The sequence below is a fragment of the Nerophis ophidion genome, unplaced genomic scaffold (genome assembly GCF_033978795.1).
Source record: "Nerophis ophidion isolate RoL-2023_Sa unplaced genomic scaffold, RoL_Noph_v1.0 HiC_scaffold_48, whole genome shotgun sequence".
Lineage (NCBI taxonomy): Eukaryota > Metazoa > Chordata > Actinopteri > Syngnathiformes > Syngnathidae > Nerophis > Nerophis ophidion.
The window spans coordinates 32,134-52,262 of NW_026906970.1; the positions used below are offsets into that span (position 1 = coordinate 32,134).

At 38.6% G+C, this 20,129-nt stretch overlaps 1 protein-coding gene across 4 annotated transcripts in view; it reads right to left on the minus strand.

The window, feature by feature from the left end:
- Window positions 1–401: 401 nt before the first annotated feature.
- LOC133546908 (gastrula zinc finger protein XlCGF57.1-like) overlaps window positions 402–20,129 on the minus strand; it is a 106,062-nt gene continuing 86,334 nt past the window's right edge. Inside the window, exons 1-3 of one of the 4 annotated variants that reach the window (XM_061892752.1) lie at window positions 15,083–15,594; window positions 6,243–6,461; window positions 402–2,436 (exon numbers count right to left, since the gene is read on the minus strand). In XM_061892752.1, coding sequence (XP_061748736.1) covers window positions 869–2,436; window positions 6,243–6,461; window positions 15,083–15,257 — 1,962 coding nt within the window. In that variant the 5' untranslated portion in view covers window positions 15,258–15,594 and the 3' untranslated portion in view covers window positions 402–868. Of the gene's footprint in view, window positions 2,437–6,242; window positions 6,462–7,998; window positions 8,139–15,082; window positions 15,595–20,129 lie in introns of those variants that run through there. The other 3 variants (XM_061892756.1, XM_061892753.1, XM_061892755.1) reach the window with 3 other exon arrangements.

The following is a 20,129-nucleotide window of genomic DNA, read 5'->3' on the forward strand; positions in this document are numbered from 1 at the left end:
ACACCAAGCTCGCTGACGGTCGGTGATATGTCTTTTAGACAAACAAATACGCCTTGATCACTTTAAAATCGTCCATAAAGTGTCCATAAAAGTATCCAGCATTGGCACCCTGATTACAATCTGATATATTTGTGACTCAAAATCGGATAAAACGCCAATTTCTGCCCTCGCCAACGGAAAAGCTCTATGAATTTATGCCAAGTAAATCTCTGTAGGATGATGTACAGAATTGGCTTTTGCCTGACATTCCAAACTTTGAATGATATTGATATTGTTTTGGAGGATGTTAAAAAAATAACAACAAAAAAAAACATTAAAATGTTTTAAAACACAATAATTGAAATTTGTGTTTTATCCACAAATGTATGTTAGTAAAAACAAAACCATCCTTCCACAAACAATTCAGCCATTTCATCTATTTTTTAATATTGCATAAAGGTCTGGGGACATACATATAAAACAATCACAACACAATCATCATATTACAAAAGACAGTAATAAAGATAATTAATACAATGGATTATAGAGACCCAACAAATGATTAATAAAACTTAACATTTCAAAATTGTATAAAAGACAACTGTTCAAATTATGTAAAAAGTAAATAATAATATGCTTCCTGAAGTGGTCCAGAAGATGTTTCAGATGTGAAGCAGTACATATGTATATAATAAATAGGGGCTAATCTATGGGATTATTACCATTAGAAATACAAATATGTAATATTTCCATATTCCAAACTATCTCATCTATAAATGTAGAAGCATATTAAAAAAGATTGTTACACAAACAATAACATGTTATATGTGATGATGTTGTTAGAAAGTCAAAATGAAAGTCTGGACAGTTTATTTCAAATCCTGCAGTTTCATTTGCTGCTGCTGTTCTCACCAGCACACTTGTGTTTCTTACACTGGTACTTAGAAGACAATCTTTCACCACACACACTGCAACTCAACACTTTCTCTCCTGGGTGTCTTCTCATGTGTGCTACAAGGCTTGATCGTTCACCAAAGCTTCTGTTGCAGATTGAACAGGAATGTGATTTTTCACCAGTGTGTGTTCTCATGTGTACTTTCACATCTTGACTTTGTGTAAAACCTTTACCACAGGTTGAACAGGAAAAAGCCTTTTCACCAGTGTGTGTTCTCATGTGTCTTTTCAAACTTTGACTTTGTGTAAAACTTTTACCACAGGTTGAACAAGAAAAAGGTTTTTCACCAGTGTGTGTTCTCATGTGTCTTTTCAAATCCTGACTTTGTGCAAAACCTTTACCACATATTGAACAAGAAAAAGTTTTTTTACCACTGTGTGTTCTCATGTGTGCTACAAGGGTTGGTTGGTCACCAAAGCTTCTGTTGCAGATTGAACAGGAATGTGATTTATCACAAGTGTGTGTTCTCTTGTGTGCTTTCAAATTCTGACTTTGTGTAAAACCTTTACCACAGGTTGAACAGGAAAAAGCTTTTTCACCAGTGTGTGTTCTCATGTGTACTTTCAAATCCTGACTTTGTGCAAAACCTTTACCACAGATTGAACAGGAAAAAGGTTTTTCTCCAGTGTGTGTTCTCCAGTGTTTTTTCAAATCCTGACTTTGTGCAAAACTTTTACCACAGATTGAACAAGAAAATGTTTTTTCTCCAGTGTGTGTTCTCATGTGGACTTTCAAATTGTGACTTTGTGTAAAACCTTTACTACAGAGTGAACAAGAAAAAGGTTTTTCTCCAGTGTGTGTTCTCATGTGTCTTTTCAGACGACAATGGTATTGAAAGGTTTTGTGACAGTGAGAACATGTGAAGTGAGTGTTGTCAGTGTGACATGTCTTATCATCTTTAGAGTCTTCATCATCAGTGTCAGGAGAGTGTGACGTTGTGTCCTCACTATCTGATAGTGGAGCTAAGAGCTTGTCTGCTTGTGATCCTCCACAGTGGTCTCCATCAGCTTCTGTTGTCATGTGTTGTGTTGAGCTGCTGCTTGGAGGCTCCCCCCCTCCCCTCTCCTCACTTTCACCTTTCACCTCATCATCTTCACTCTTCACAGGGACACCAGTCACTGGGAACTCCTCCAACCATTTAGGCTGACTGATGCCCTCTTCCTCCTCTTCCTCTTTAATGTGCGGCGGCTCTTGGTCCTCTTCTTCCTCTTTAAAGTAAGGGTTCAGTGGGTTCTCTTGCTCCTTAAAGGGAGGGGTCAGTGGATCATCCTCTTCCTTTTTGATGTGTAAGATCAGTGGGTCCTCCGCTTGCCCTTTAATGTGAAGGGTCAGTTTAACATTATGGGTCTGTGGCGTCTCGTCTTCCTCTTTAATGTGGGGGGGATGTGGCTCCTCTCCTCCCTCTTTGATGTGTTGGGAATGTGGTACCTCTTCTTCCTTGTGTATGTGGGGGTACTGTGGTTCCACCTCCTGCTCATGAGGTAGATGTTCTTCATTGAGGTCTGCGGGACAGGACAAAACAAACATTCTTCAGAAAAGTCCAGCTTTGCTCAGTCACATGAGACATTGTCCTGCACCAACATATGATCTCACAATCTCATCATTTTCCCCTCACAGCAGTCAGGGTACTTCCAGCTGACACATGAAGAAGACCTTCAGGGGAATGCCTTCCCAGGCCAACGTCCAATCCACCCTATTCATATAAAAACATCCTAAAAGTCATTCCTGCAATCCTTAATGGTAGACGCCATACGTGAAAGTGTGCTGTTGTCCCTCTGAATAAGTCATACACACACAGGAAATAATGTACCACATGCCAGCCTCCACGCAGTAGTACTAGTAAAGAGCTCCCCCTGCTGGTGGACAATAATTACTGCCATTTTCACATTTATCTTTAGAGACACGTCTGCTCTAAAAATAGCATGAGCATAGTCAACATCCATCCATCCATTGTCTACTGCTTGTCCCATTCGGGGTCACGCATGTTGGCCAAAAAAGATGACATCTGTTTTGCTTTCATTTAGATAATGTCGCCACAGTTAAACTGGGAAGAAGTAATCAGATTACTGACTACTCCTTCAAAAGATAACTTGTTTACCTTATTAATAATAGTAATATTGAATTAATTTAGTGTGTTTCTAGACACTCAAATTGCGTTAGAGTGAGAACTGAGAAGACATCATTCATGCAGTCCACACATTCAATGTGGTAAGCTACATTTAATTATTATAATAATATTAACTAGATGAAGCAATTCCTGAAAGAATTCTGTGTGAATTCTCCAATGCTGAAGTTGAACTGAAAGGTTGACAGAATGTAGTATGAATGTAAGAATAGTTTGAATGTTGAAGACTTTGAACTTCGGGAAAACCGGGATTTTTTTTAAGTTCTTAAACCAACATGCTTTTTTGTCCTGACTCAGAGGAATGTTTTGACAGTGGAACGGTTGAAATGGGTTGAACAATGTGAAAGGAGTCATCGCACTAAAGAAGGTTGGAAATAAGGTTAGAAAAAAACGGGAATTCCTGTAAATTTGTTGAATGTGGAAAACTGGTTGTTTGAATTTCCAGGATGAATTGAATGTGTTGAAGGTAGAATGGTTTGAAAGATGTGGGAATTGTGGAAATTTGAAACATGGATAATTCGTTTTGAATGGGGAAAATGTCCCTAAAAACCGGGAATTCCAGAAAATCCAGGAATTTCTTTTAATAAGTGTTGAAAGGGAGCACACAATTCCTGAACACACTGAATATTTTGAAGTTGGAACGGTTTGAATCAGATGAAAAATGTGGGAGTTCTGGAACTTTTATTTTATTCCTTTCAATGGGAATTTCATGGAAATTTTGGAGAATTTCGGGGAAAGCAGGAATTTTTTGGGACATGCTAAAAAATGTGAATGTTCTGAATGAGTTGAAATGGTTGGTGTTGGAATTTTTCAAATCGGTTTAGAAATGTTGAAGTCGTAACATTTTTAATTGAGAAATGGTTTTATGGAATTTCTTTAATTTCGGGAACACTGGAAATTTTTCCAATTCAAAAACAGCTTTGTTTTCTGTCCTGATTAAAAGGATTGATTTGACGGTGGAACGGTTAAGGTGGGTTGAAAAATGTTGTAATTTCAATTTCCAGAATTAGTGGAATATGTTGAATTGTTTGAATCGGTTGAAAAATGTGTAAATGGTGTCATTTTGAAAAAAAGCTCATTCATTTTAGAGAGGACCTCCCATTGGCTCCATTGCAAGTGGACTTTTATTTACATTTATGAGTAAGAATTAGGGCTGGGCGATATATGGAATATACTCCATATATCGAGACAACCGTAATATGTCAAGTATGTAAGGCTGGGCGATACGACTAAAAAATGTATCACGATATAACTGTTTCATATCAGTCGATATTGATAATTATTGATATAAAAAAAACCCAACTGTTTTAAATAAAGACCAGGAGAAAAAAGGCTGAAATTAAATACTTTTATTTTAAATTTAACCTTTAACCTTTCAAACGATGTCAGCATTATAAATGAAAATACTGGTCGATGTGCAAAATATTGACATTAAACAAATGCTTAATCTAACAAAATGTGCAAAGTATTGTAATTAAGAAATTAGTAGTGTACAACTCAGGCTTTGAAGCCATATTGGTAACGATATATGCAAATAAATAACAGTCAAATTAAGCAAGCAGAAACAAACATGTCTAACAGAATATTATAAACATCGGAATAAACTTGCGTCTGAACATCTGTGACAAAACAAACCTTTTACCCTCTTCAGTCATTTATGGAATAATCAAACCAACTTCAGCATATAAAAAAAATAACTCAAGCAACTACTCAACCATCGCTTCACTTTTTATTTACAATTTCCTCTCGTGCTGCCGTACTCATATTCCCATTTCGTTTCACTCCTCGTGGTCAGCTAGACGTTGTTGCTTTTTTTAATTTCCTGTTAGCATTTCCCAGAATGCCTTGCGGTTCAGGCTCAGCCGTGATAGGTCGAGAAGCCAAAGCCCTTCCTCTGCCTACACCTCCCAAAGTGCCGTGCGGTTCCAGCTGGGCCTTACTTCCTATTTTTTTTCTAACAGAACTCAATGAAATTATCGAACGTTCTATCAACCCCATTTTCTATTGATAGTGATCACATGTCTATCGCGATATATATTGTTATTGTTTTATCGCCCAGCCCTACAAGTATGTGGCAAAAGTGTTGCTACAAAAAGTAGCAGCACCGCTAATGTGTAGCATCATTTGAAAAGTCACCCGCTAAAGAATGAGGAGTCCTTGAAACTCTGCATGTCAACATCTCAGTTTGGTGCCACACCCACAAAATGCCCAAGCAACCATTTCCACATCAACCCCATATTAAAAAATTGGTCAACAACAGAAGGAGATAACGTCCCTAGGAACCTACCACATAGCGAAGGACATACACTATTTGATTTCCTATTATGCAGCACATTTTTATTTGACACTTATTGAAATAGCTTGTGTGACATCATGCACAAAAGTGCACTTTATTTGTTTTAAACTATTGTAGTGGCCTTCTGTACACAAAGTGCACTGTAATTTAGTGTTGTTTTGATGTCATCTTAGTGACATCATGCAGAAAAGTGCACTTTATTTGTTTTAAACTATTGTAGTGGCCTTCAGTACACAAAGAGCACTGTAATTTAGTGTTGTTTTGATGTCATCTTAGTGACATCATGCACAAAAGTGCACTCATAGCTTGTTTTGAAATGTCTCTGACAATCTTGCACTTTCTGTTTGGAAATGACATGAATGTTTGTGCCACTGTTTAATAACTGTTTAATAAATACACTTTTGCTAATTTGACTTAGTTGTGGTTTCCCTCTCTGCATGAAAGTTTAAAAGTAGCATATATGAATGCAGTATGAAGAAGAATGTTTGAATGTAGACACATAGAATCATCATACTGCTGTGATTATATGCATCAAGTGTTCATTCAAGGCTAAGGCAAAATATCCACATATATATGCTGTATCGTGATGTGGACTAAAAATATTGAGATATTATTAAAAGGCCATATCGCCCAGCCCAGTTAGAATGTGATTTATTTTGTGTAAATATATCAACCGTTGTGTCTTTCATAATGATTGTGAAAAATAGAAAAAAAAACCCAAAAAGTGCAGTTCACCTCTAAATTCCAGTGATTATATTCAAGACTTGAAATGTATGAGCATGAAGTGATGAAGCCTACTTGGATGAGAGGACAAAGGTCTTGTAAGACAAAGTGAAGAGTCCAGTTGTGATGGATTGAATGCCCTGAGAATAAAATGTTGTGCTTACTTGGACTGTGATGAAGCTGTGAGGACTCAGGTGGTTTGTCTTCATGCTCTTCAGTCTTCACAGAGACAACAGTCAGTGGAAACTTGCTGACATCAGCCTCCTCCTGCCCTACAGGACACTCTCCCTCCTGACTGATCCACACTTCCTCCTCTTCCTCTTTCATGTGGGGGGGCTGTGGATCCTCCTCTTCCTTTTTTATGTGAGGGGGCTGCTGGACATCTGTTGGGTAAATAAGTAAATAAGATAAAGAGAGAATAGAAATAGTTTTGAACTGACACTGTTAACACAATGACATTATTTGTGTTCTTTCCTGTGTTGTGTTAAAAGTGTGTAGCAAAACAACCAATAAAAACACAGGAAATACCTCCTTTTTTCCTAAAATTAATTCAAAAGTGGTACAGTGAGTACAAAAACAGACTTGGAAATTTAATGAGGGGCAATTTGAAAAGTTTTTATAAGTACGAGGCAGCATTGATTGAAGCACTCTTAACTTCACTGATGTAAAGTGGGTAAATATTGTTTTGTGTATACGGTCTATGACACCTAAACTTTATCTGTAAACTTAACCATATTATTTTAATGCCATAGTTATTACTATAACTAAAATATCCTGGAAATTCAAAAAATCTAATTCCAAAATCACTGCAATAACATTCATGGTATGTTTTTGTGATCATGCAAAATATTTTTTGGTGGTCATTTTGTTGGCTGGGCCAAAAGGAACTTTCACAAAAACATGTTTTACTATGTGCTGTTTTATGGAGTATCTTCATCAACAATTCCTCTTTAGGAATAGGAGACCATCTACGACAAGCTGAAGGAAAGTCAGTCACCTTAATAATTCAAGTTTTGACTACTTTAGTTATTGAAAATAATTGTTTATGTTCACTTATTGATACTTGTAAGTCAGATTTAGGAAGTGAAATTATAACTTTAATTAGATTTGTTTACAGTATAAAATGTATTTAGTGACTGTGTGGGTTTTATGTAAACATGTTGATACAGGTTTACTTCTTGGGGACTGGAACACAGATATGTCCTGAAAGGATGCACCCATTTTTAAAACCTTCACTAAGCTGTGCCACCAACATTGTCTCACTTAGCTCATTAAGCAAACTACCAGGGTGAGTGAGTCCTGTTAAACCTTCATAGACCTCCTTGTTACTTCTGACCAGTCTCAGATCACTACGAGTGGAACTACTGTATTAGGCTTAAGTGATCATTCCATCATTTTCTGTACCCATGAAGAACAGAACCGAGGCTAACGGCCACAAAACAAGAGAAGCTAGAATCCTCAAGACCTAGACTAGCAAGTCTTTCAATGACAAACTGCCGAAATAAGACTTGCCTCGGTACTTGCAAGTACACAGGTCTTTGGGTCAATTCCTATCCTCAGAAAAGTAGATAACTTCACACTCAAAGTGGGTGACAATATAATAACAAACAAAAATGAGATTACCTATCTTGGTTGCATCGTAGAGACTAATCTCTCCAGTGAAAAAATGACTACTAAGGTGGTCAAAGAATCAACCAATGAATTCTGTTCTTACTAGTGTTGTCCCGATACCAATATTATAGTACCGGGACCTATACCAAAATGTATTTCGATACTTTTCAATACTTCTCTAAATAAATGGGACCACAAAAAAGTACATTATTGGCTTTATTTTAACAAAAAATCTTAGGGTACATTAAACATATGATTCTTATTCAAAGTTTTTCCTAAATAAAATAGTAAACATACTAGACAACTCACCCCAATAGTGATGAAGTGCTTCGAGAGGATAGTCATGTCACACATCAAGAAGACCATCCCAGACACACTGGACCCTCTACAGCAGGGGTCACCAACCTTTTTGAAACCAAGAGCTACTTCTTGGGTACTGATCAATGCGAAGGGCTTCCAGTTTGATACATTCTTAAATAAATTGCCAGAAATAGCCAATTTGCTCAAATTACCTTAAATAAATAAATCTATATATATAAAAAATGGGTATTTCCATCCATCCATTTTCTACCGCTTATTCCCTTTTGGGGTTGCGGGGGGCGCTGGCGCTTATCTCAGCTACAATCGGGCGGAAGGCGGGGTGCACCCTGGACAAGTCGCCACCTCATCGCAGGGCCAACACAATTTCTGTCTGTCATTTTGTCGTAAATGTTTTTTCTTTTTACGGATTTTTTTTTTTGTAGAGAATAAATGATGAAAAAAAAACTTAATTGAACAGTTTAAAAGAGGAGAAAACACGAAAAAAATTAAAATAAAATTTTTAAAAATAGTTTATCTTTAAAATTCAAAATTCAACCGAAAAAAATGAAGAGAAAAACTAGCTAATTTGAATCTTTTTGAAAAAATTAAAAAAAATAATTTATGGAACATCATTAGTAATTTTTCCTGATTAATATTAATTTTTGAATTTTGATGACATGTTTTCAATAGGTTAAAATCCAATCTGCACTTTGTTAGAATATATAATAAATTGGACCAAGCGATATTTCTAACAAAGACAAATCATTATTTCTTCTAAATCTTCCATAACAAAAATTTTAAAAGTAATTCAAAATACTTTGAAATAAGATTTAAATTTGATTCTACAGATTTTGTAGATTTGCCAGAATAATTTCTTAGAATTTTAATCATAATAAGTTTGAAGAAATATTTCACTAATATACTTTGTCGAAAAAACAGAAGCTAAAATGAAGAATTATATTAAAATGTATTTATTATTCCTTACAATAAAAATAAAAAAATACTTGAACATTGATTTAAATTTACAGGAAAGAAACCGCCTTCCGCCCGATTGTAGCTGAGATAGGCGCCAGCGCCCCCCGCGACCCCGAAAGGGAATAAGCGGTAGAAAAATGGATGGATGGATGGAAGAGGAAGGTATTGAAAAGGTAAAAAGGTGAATGTGTTTAAAAATCCTAAAATCAATTTTAAGGTTGTATATTTTCTCAAAAAATTGTCTTTCTGAGAGTTATAAGAAGCAAAGTAAAAAAAATAAATGAATGTATTTAAACAAGTGAATACCAAGTCTTTAAAATATTTTCTTGGATTTTCAAATTCTGTTTGAGTTTTGTCTCTCTTAGAATTAAAAAGGTCAAGCAAAGCGAGACCAGCTTGCTAGTAAATAAATACAATTTAAAGAATAGAGGCAGCTCACTGGTAAGTGCTGCTATTTGAGCTATTTTTCGAAAAGGCCAGCGGGCGATTCATCTGGTCCTAACAGGCGACCTGGTGCCCGCGTTGGTGACCCCTGCTCTACAGTTTGCCTACCGGCAGAACCGGTCCACTGAGGTTGCAGTCAACCCCGTCATCCACACCACCCTCACCCACGTAGAGGGCAAGGACACCTATGCCAGGCTATTATTCATCGACTACAGCTCTGCTTTTAACACGGTCATCCCACAAAAACTCACTGCTAAACTCATCACTGTTGGTCTGACACCAACTCTCTGTGACTGGGTCCTGAACTTTCTCACAAACCGGCCCCAGTCAGTCAGAATCAGCAACCAGACATCAGGAACAAAGGTTCTAAGCATTGGGACCCCCCAAGGCTGCGTGCTGAGCCCCCTATTGTACACCCTCTTCACACACGACTGTGTGGCCTCCCAGAACAACACCACTATCATCAAGTTAGCAGATGATACTACGGTCGTCGGACTGATCACCGGGGGATCTGAGGCAGTGTACAGAAGGGAGGTAGCGGAACTGGTGGCCTGGTGTCAGGATAATAATCTCTTCTTGAACACAGACAAGACCAAGGAGATGATTATTGACCCATGGAGAAGGAGTGCACAGTACACACCTCTGTACATAGGGGGGACAAAGGTGGACAGGGTGAAAACCTGTAAATTCCCCGGGACCCACATCAGCGAGGACCTCACCTGGGGACACAACACCCAACAAACAATAAAGAAAGCCCAGCAGCGACTGTACTTCCTAAGAAGGCTGAGAAAATTTGGCATGCCACCAAAAATTCTCAGCAACTTCTATAGAAGTACGGTTGAGAGTGTCCTTACCAGCTCAATCACGGTCTGGTATGGAAACTGCACTGCTAAGGACAGGAAGGCACTCCAGCGAGTGATTAAAACTGCTCAGTACATATCAGGAGCAGCCTTCCCCTCACTACAGGACATGTAGTCTACCAGGGCCACCAGGAGAGCACACATCATCATCAAGGACAGTACACAGTCTCTTCAGCCTCCTACCATCAGGCAGACCATACAGGAGCCTGAAATCCAGGACTACCAGACTGACTAACAGTTTCTTCCCACAGGCCATCAGGCTTGTGAATGCTAACTTTTGAATGCTAGCTCCCTCCAACTCCCCGTTTTTACTTTTGTCTTTTTGAACAAAAGACAGCTACCTTGACCACCCCCTAACTGTGAACCATCACTGTAGACACGTTTCACCGTTGATCACTAAAGACACTTTAACTGCTGCTGTGACCCAAGGTCACCTCCATATTTATACTGTTGACTGTCAATCAGAATGTGCAATAATGTTATGTTACTTACTGTGCCTTGTATATACATTTTTATTTTTTATTTTTAGCTAAGTACCGTGTGACTTGTTGAAGGGTGGACTAGCAAAGTAAGATTTTCATTGTACGGCAAACTGTCTGTTTAACTGTGCATATGACAATAAACAATCTTGAATAAAAAAGTGATTTGATGTAATATTTTGATATTTACACATCGCATATTTACACACACGCATTTTACTAGAATACCCTTATGAGCATTACATATATCAATATCAAGTACCTACTGTACTGTTTACTTGTTGAAATACCCTTTTTAGAGCAAATATCTACCCAAATGGCCACTTTGTTGCTGCCAAAAATGTATTTTAAGTAATATTTTGATATTGACACATCTCATCTCTGCATATTTTACTAGAATACTCTTATGGACATTACATATATATATAAAGTACCTACTGTACTGTATACTTGTAGAAATACCTTTTACAAAGCTAAAATATACCAAAACAACCACTCTGCTGCTGCCAAAATTTGATTTCAAGTAATATTTTGATACTGACAAATCTCATCTCTGCATAGTTTACTAAAATACCCTTATGAGCATTACATGTATCAAAATCAAGTACCTACTGTACCGTTTACTTGTTGAAATACCATTTTTAGAGCAAATATCTACCCAAATGGCCACTTTACTGCTGCCAAAAATGTATTTTAAGTAATATTTTGATACTGACACATCTCATCTCTGCATATTTTACTAAATACTCTTATGGGCATGACATATATATAAATCAATTACCTACTGTATACTTGTAGAAATACCCTTTACAAAGCTAAAATATACCAAAACAACCACTTTACTGCTGCCAAAAATTGATTTCAAGTAATATTTTGATATTTACACATCTCATCTCGGCATATTGTACTGGAATACCCTTATGGGCATTACACATGTATAAACCTAGTACCTACTGTACTGTTTACTTGTTGAAATACCCCATTTAGAGCTAAAAACTACCCAATTTGCTACTTTACTGCGACCAATAATCGATTCCAGATAATATCAACAATAATAACAAAATTGTCAGAATAATTGTATATAAGTTATAAAACAACTTTGTTTTCCATTGAATTCAGGTCCCCTGCGAGAACACCAAAACTGTCTTTCATCTTATCAAACAAAAGGCTTGTAAAACTCCAGTATCTGCGATGGGATGCAACATGGAGGTGTCGGTTTCTTTGATCTATTGACAGCCACAGGAGACCTTTTCTTGACCCGAGAGCTACAAAGCGGAGAGGGAGCAGACCTGACGCAGCACAAGGCACCTTTTCTTTTAACGGTTTATGATCGAGTGCGACAGCCATTTACGACCCCCCTCCCTTTAGAAACATCTGAAGCTATGTAATCAGAAAAGGCCCAAAGGAAAGAGGACGCGTGGAACTCCCTCGTCAGAGCGTGGTGGGAAACTGTACGAAGTTGCAGCCAAGACGTTTCTCCTCATGAGCTAAATTGAATCCTGTCTGTGTTTGATTTCTTTGCTCCTTGTCTTGTTTAATAGATGTCATCGGCAAAAATGTCAAAGCATATCTCTGAAACACAATATTATACCTTCTGAAAACGATAGCAAGAATATACCTACAAATTTCAGAAAACGTCACGAGCAAACACTTTGTTTAAAAAGTTTTTACTGCCTTTTTAGCCCTTTCCTCATCGCAGCCACCCCCTCGTCTTCTCCCCCCCAGCCATGGTTGCAACCCCCTACTCCTCCACCAGACATTAGTCATCTTTGTGGACCAGGTCAGAGGTCAACTGAGGAAGCTGCATCCTAGAAACTATCTGGTGCGCACCAGAATCTATCTAGTGTGCACTATGTAATATTTAAGTACAGTCTTTTATTTTCCAATCAATTCATTTTGTAACATGAATTGATTAACGTGGACCCCGACTTAAACAAGTTGAAAAACTTATTCGGGTGTTCAATTGTACGGAATATGTACCGAACTGTGCAATCTACTAATAAAAGTATCAATCAATCATTCAATCAATTCCTACATGCAAACACAGTGTTACTGTTCAAACTGTGTGTAATGCAACAGTATTTAAAATTATTAAATATACTCGTTAAATAATGTGTCCTCCTTGTTTTTAATGAATAATTAAGGCCTACTATGCTACTGTATTTTAATGCTGTTCATGATGGTGGTACTTGGAAATCCAAGTATTTTCTGAGGTGGTACTTGGTTAAAAAAGTTTGACAACTACTGACGTAATGACATTGTAAACTAAATTGGCAGACACCTTTTTGTTTTACCTAAACGGCGTCTGCTCATACATCGCGCTTCCAACGAGATCCCGTCACCCCCCGAGTAAAAAGGTTCCACAACTGTTCACGTTTTACCATCTCATCTTATTTTTCATCATGTGAATGTTTGAAGTGGAACTAAATATGATCTCTGAGAGGGGTACACATTATTACCAAAGCAGGGCCCCCGTCCACATATACCAGCGTTTCTCAAAGTGTGGGGCGGGCCCCACCTGTGGGGAATAGAGACATGACAGGTGGGGCGCGAGGAACGGGAGGGAATTTCACTTAAAAACATTTTTTCATTATTATATTCTTGCGGCGGCAATGACCAAGAAGAGCGCGGAGTTGGAATATAATTACATCACTTTATGTACATATTTATATCATATTTACATAATATGTAACTACAAGCTCCATTCACAGACAGAGTCCCACTGCTTTTATGAGCGGTCAAGCGAGTCAAAAGCCGAAAATGTTTTTTTATTTTTTATTTGTGGCGGCCGTAATTCTTTCGTGGCGAGCCGCCACAAATAAATGAATGTGTGGGAAACCCTGACATGAATGTTACTTTATGTTCAATACATTTGAAAATGTTAAGCTTGGCATTAGTGAATTATATTTATATAGCGCTTTTCTCTAGTGACACACATAGTGAAACCCAATATCTAAGTTACATTTAAACCAGTGTGGGTGGCACTGGGAGCAGGTGGGTAAAGTGTCTTGCCCAAGGACACAAGGGCAGTGACTAGGATGGCGGAAGCGGGAATCGAACCTGCAACCCTCAAGTTGCTGGCACGGCTGCTCTACCATCCGAGCTATGCCGCCCCATTAGCGTTCTGTTGTGGCGATGGGGGCAGGTGGGGCTTGAAAACTCCCCCTTGTCCAAAGTGGGGGATGACAAAAAAAGTTTGAGAACCACTGACGTATACAATACTACTACATATCTGATGAAAAACAACATTATTTTTGTTTTTTTAATTATAAGTGTGCCAAATCACCTCTATTTGGACATTATCTAATGCAGGGGTGTCCAAAGTGCGGCCCGGGGGCCATTTGCGGCCCGCAGCTAATCGTTTACCCACCCGCCACACATTCTGCAAAAATTGCAAAATTGATAGTATTGCAAAAATTCAAAAACACATTTAAAAAAAGTGGAATGAGGTGAAATATAGTGAGAAAACGTGGCAATGTTGACACAAAGCTGCCATGCAGGCAGTTTTTTTTTTTCCTTGTGTCTTTATTTGTTTTTTTTTTCCATGTTTTATGTAGAAAAATATTGCATATGTTGTGTGGTTGCCATATAAAAAGATCAAAATTTGGACAAAAGAACATAAAATAAACAAAATAATAGTTCAAACTTAAAATCGACAGATATATCCGAAGTTTATCTTTAAATTTAAGTGTTAAAAGTAAAAAAAAAAAAATCTAATAAAAATGAATCACTTTATGAGTGGGGAACCTTTCGGATCTCAAATATATTTAGTAGGATTTTATTTAACTTTTCACTGTGATTACTCAAAAATATTAAATAATTAAAATCAATGATGTCCTGCATTATTGATCTTTGAGGGCTTGAATTGCTAAATAAAGGAACTCTCCTGAAGGAATCAATAAAGTACTAACTATCTATCTAAATACTGCATATTTCAGTTTTACGATGAAAAAACAAGTTGTCTTTGACTGAAAAGGCACAAAACCTTATTTGTTTTACTTTATATCAACCTCAAGTTGATATAGAGATTTACTGTAAGCATTAAATAAAAAAATAATAATAATAATTTGACCTTTTTTTTTAACATTTTAGTGACTGAGACCCTCTATGCTCCCCAGAAGCCCTAAGGATTAAAAAAAAAATCCATATATTTTGTTATGGTTTGAAAATGAAAAATATCAAAATGGCCCCTGCATGCTTACATTTTTCCGTGTTCGGCCCTCTGTGGAAAAAGTTTGGACACCCCTGATCTAATGGAAATGACTGCTGCAAACACGTCATGTTCATGATGAAATATAAAGTTAGTAAAGATGTGAGAGTAAGAAGTAAACAAACCTGTTCTGTGTAACACAACTTGAGGTTTCTTGAAAACAGCTTCCAATAGTTGACGTAGTCTCTCGTTCTCTTCTTTTGTCCGAGAAAGTTCCTCTTTGTACTCTGCTATCGTTCTTTCACACATTTTCACACAACAAAGTTCTTCCTCATACTTTGCTATCGTTCTTTCGCACATTTTCACACAATCACAACACTTTACTCTCACACTTGATCTTAACTAAGCGATGTGTTGATCAAATCCGCGTCTCTTTGTTAGCGGCTAACATGCTAAGCTAACTAGCATGCTAAGCTAATTGGCGCGCTCAAACAACTATCAAGCTAAGCGGGCCTAATAATCTCCAAATGTGGCTGAGACGAGTGGAGTTTATCCTGACACGGAGGATGAATAAAGTGTAGTTAGTAGCGATGTGAGGAGATGTGCCGAGGCTTAGAAGCGTGTGTGGAGAAAAGGAGGACTTTGCCGCAAAGCGCATGTCTTCCAAGCATGCGTCCGTAGGGGCGGGGCCAAAGAGTAATAGTTGTGATGTTTTGAGCTAGGGAGTATTAGAACTACACTACCCAGCATGCAACAGTAGTGACGAGCATGCGCGGTAGCCCCGTGAAGTGGTGTCGTATGTCGCCATGCAGACAGCTAGAATGTGGTTATGAGCACGCTGTGTGAGTCAACGTTGAACACGCCTCGTCTGCATTTATTACAATTAGACAGACAACACAATAAGTGCATTAAAAACAGTACTAGTTAATTATTCTCATACATACATGATTTAAAGTAAAATACGGTTTATATATTTGAAATATCATTTTTGATTGATTGATTGATTGATTGATACTTGTATTAGTAGATTGCACAGTACAGTACATATTCCGTACAATTGACCACTAAATGGTAACACCCCAATAAGTTTTCAACTTGTTTAAGTCAGGGTCCACGTTAATCAATTCATGGTACAAATATATACTATCAGCATAATACAGTCATCACACATGTTAATCATCATAGTATATACAATTAATTATTTACATTATTTACAATCCGGGGGGTGGGATGAGGAGCTTTGGTTGATATCAGTACTTCAGTCATCAACAATTGCATCAACAGAGAAATGTGGACATTGAAACAGTGTAGGTCTTATTTAGTAGGATATGTACATCCAGCAGAGAACATAGTGAGTTCAGATAGCATAAGAACAAGTATGTACATTAGAACAGTGGTCCCCAACCACCGGGCCGCGGAAGAATTTTTTATAAAAAAAAAATAATAATAATAATGTTTTTTTGTATTTTTTTATTAAATCAACATAAAAACACAATATACACTTACAACTAGTGCACCAACCACAAAAAACTCCCTTTTTCATGACAAAAACCTCCCTTTTTCATGACAAAGAAGAAAAAAAAAAAAAAGAAAAAAAAAAGTTTTGTCCCGGTGGGATTTCTCCATCAGTTGCTTGTCACTCCTGACAGCTCTTTCCGCAAGTCCATTCGACTTGGGAAACTCTGGGCTACTGGTGGTGTGGATGAAGTCCCGCTCCTCAGCATATTTCCTGAATTGCTCACACTTGTACTGTCTTACATTATCAGATAGCAGTGTGTGTGGTGTACCGTGCAATGAAAAATGTTATTTCATTTTGGAAATTACAACTGTCGCTGTGATGTTTTGTAGAAGGTCAATTTCAAACCATCCAGAATAGGAATCCACTATCACCTGGTAGTGTTGTCCACGCCATTCAAAAATGTTTGTAGCAACTGTGACCACGGAAGGTCTGGAACTGGATGGAGATGAAGTGGTTCTTTCTGCTGATGTGGTTTTGTGCTGTTGCACACTGTGCAAAAAAGTAGTTCTTTAGTGATGTCTCGTGACATTGATGGCCAAAAGATGATACCTCTTGCTCTGCGTTTGGTTGCTTCAATGCCTGGGTGACTTTTGTGTACAATATTAATGTACTCTTTTGGTAGTGACGTTGGAATGACTGCTTTCTGCCTTTTCATGACAATTCCATCTTCCACAGTGAGTTTGTCTCTGTAGGGGAAGAAAACTTCAATGGCAGGCTGCAGCTGAGTCTTTCTGGCAAGCCATCTACGCTGGATAACTGTACTGAGTCTGCATTACTTCAACCTCCTCCATGTGCTTCTTGAGCTCTTCCAGGCGGGCTGTAGAAATGTAGCTCACAGACATGACGTCGAAAGAACTACTGTCAGATGGGCTCTCACTGTCTGTTGCATTAGGGGCTCTTGAAAGAGTGTCAGCCAAGTACATGTGCTTTCCTTTTTTGTAGATTAGGCTTATGTCATAGCTTTGCAAGCGTAGCAGCATCTGCTGAAGACGGGCCGGGGCATTGTGAATTGGTTTCTTCAAGATAGTCCCCAACGGTTGGTGGTCAGTTTCTACTGTGGTGGCCTTGCCATACACATAGTCTCTGAACTTGGTGCATGCAAACACAACAGCTAGAAGCTCCTTCTCAATTTGAGCGTATTGACTTTCTGTTTCTGTAAGGGCGCGGGATGCAAAGGCTACTGGCCTTCCATTTTGCATGAGGCAGCTCCTAGTCCAAAGCATGACGCGTCACAGGTCAGCGTGACTGGCTCTTTGACATCTTAGTAGGCCAATACTGGTGGAAAGGAGAGACATGCTTTCAGGCGGTCGAAAGCATCTTGGTGTTGCTGGAACCAGCACCATGCGGTCTCTTTGTGAGTCAGCTTCCTCAGTGGCGTTGCGATGTCACTGAGGTTTGGAATGTGCTTGCCAAGATAGTTAACCATTCCCAGGAAACGGTGAAGTGAAGTGACATCTGTGGGGACTGGCATGTCTGTGATAGCAGCAGTTTTGGAGGGGTCAGCTTTCAAACCTTTACTTCTGAAGATATGACCAACGTAGCATACTTGGTCAAGTCGAAATTTGCATTTCTGCATGTTGAGTTTGAGGTTTATTTCCTTCACACGTTCTAGCACCTTTTTTGGCTTCCGATGATGATGTCATCGACGATGACTGAGCATGGATATCCAGCAAAGAGCTGATCCATTGTGCGTTGGAATACTCCGCTTGCTGAGTTAATGCCGAAAGGCATGCGAAGGAATCAGTAACGTCCAAAAGGAGTACTGAATGTTGTCTTCATTGAGGACTTCTTGTCCAGGCGGATCTGCCAGAATGAATTTTTTGCATCTAGCACTGAAAACATTTGTGCTGCTACCTCCTCCACACTTCTCATGGGGTGGTGGGGCCGTTTTAGTGCTTCATTTAAAGGCCTACTGAAAGCCACTACTACCCACCACGCAGTCTGATAGTTTATATATCAATGATGAAATATTAACATTGCAACACATGCCAATATGGCCTTTTTGGTTTAATAAATTGCAATTTTAAATTTCCCGGGAGTTTCGTCTTCGAAACGTTGTGTAATGATGACGTGTACGCAAGACGTCACAGGTTTTTAGGAAGTATGAGCGCTGCACACACACACACAGCTAAAAGTCGTCTGCTTTAACGGCATAATTATACAGTTTTTTGGACATCTGTGTTGCTGAATCTTTTGCAATTTGTTCAATTAATATTGGAGAAGTCACAGTAGAAAGATGGAGTTGGGAAGCTTTAGCCTTTAGCCACACAAACACACGGTGATTCCTTGTTTAAAATTCCTGGAGGTGAAACTTTCCTATGGATCAGAGCGCGGTCAAGAGAACATGGATCCCGACCACATGTCAACCAGCAGGTTTCGGTGAGATAATTGTGGTTAAAAAGTCAGTTCTTACCGGAGAAAAGCTGAGCTTGTGCCATCCATAGATGCCCTCAACTCCCCTGAGACACTGCGCGTCAAGACAGTCGTGGAGACACACTTCCGACTATCAGGTACTATTTAACTCACTAAAACACTGGCAACACAATAGAAAGATAAGGGATTTCCTAGAATTAACTTAGTAAATATGTCAAAAAACTTCGGAATCCGTCCCAATGCAATCACGTTTTTTTTTAAAAACTTTTTTTAAATTATTTTTTTCTAGTCCGTCGCTATCAATATCCCCAAACACGAATCTTTCATCCTCGCTCAAATTAATGGGAAAATTGTCGTTTTCTCGGTCCGAATAGCACTTTTTGTTGGAGGCTCCCATTAAAAACAATGTGAATATGTGAGGAGCCATCAAACATGTGACGTCATCGTCTGCGACTTCCAGCATTTCTCTTAGCACCGAAAGTTGCGAAATTTATCGTGGATGATCACTACTAAATCCTTTCAGCAAATATATGGCAATGTAGCGAAATGATCAAGTATGACACATAGAATGGCCCTGCTGTCCCCGTTTAAATAAGAAAATCTCATTTCAGTAGGCCTTTAAATCTTTGGGGTTGATGCACAATCTGATTTCTGATTTGACTTTTGTGTGCCCAGCGACCATGGATGACACCCAAGCTGTTGGTTCGGTGACTGAAGTAATAACGTCTATGCTTTCCATGCGTTTAAGTTCAGCTTTCACACAGTCTTGCATCGCTACTGGGATGCGGTGGGCCGGCCTAACAACTGGCGGCACATTGGGGTCCACTGTCATTGTGTAAACAACTGGTAGTTCTCCGAGCTCTTCACTGAAAATATCTTGGTATTGTGTGAGGATCCGTGCGCTGAACTCTCCAGTGTTCTCTGTGGTGACATGGTGCACATCGGGACTCAACTCGACTAGCCCCGTACGCAGGCATGCACGGAAGCCCAACAGTGATGTCACATTCTATCCACTGTGAAAAATGGCAGTAAGTGGCGCTGTCCCTTTAAAAAGCATGTCAGCGTAGCTTCACCTTGTGTCTCGATTTTGGCTCCTCCGTAAGCCACCAAATTTGTGCTTCTGTGTTGTTTGGCGAGTTTCACGCCGCTGTTTACTCTATTGAAAGTCTTCAGTGACATTACATTGCATTTAGCACCTGTATCCACTTTCATTTTGGTTGGCATGTCGTTTATGCACACTGTGACAAATCCTTCATCTTGGTCTCTTTGTTGTGGATTTACAGAGTCAATGCAATTTTCTATTTCCAAGCCATCCACGTAGAATGTGTCATTTTCACTTT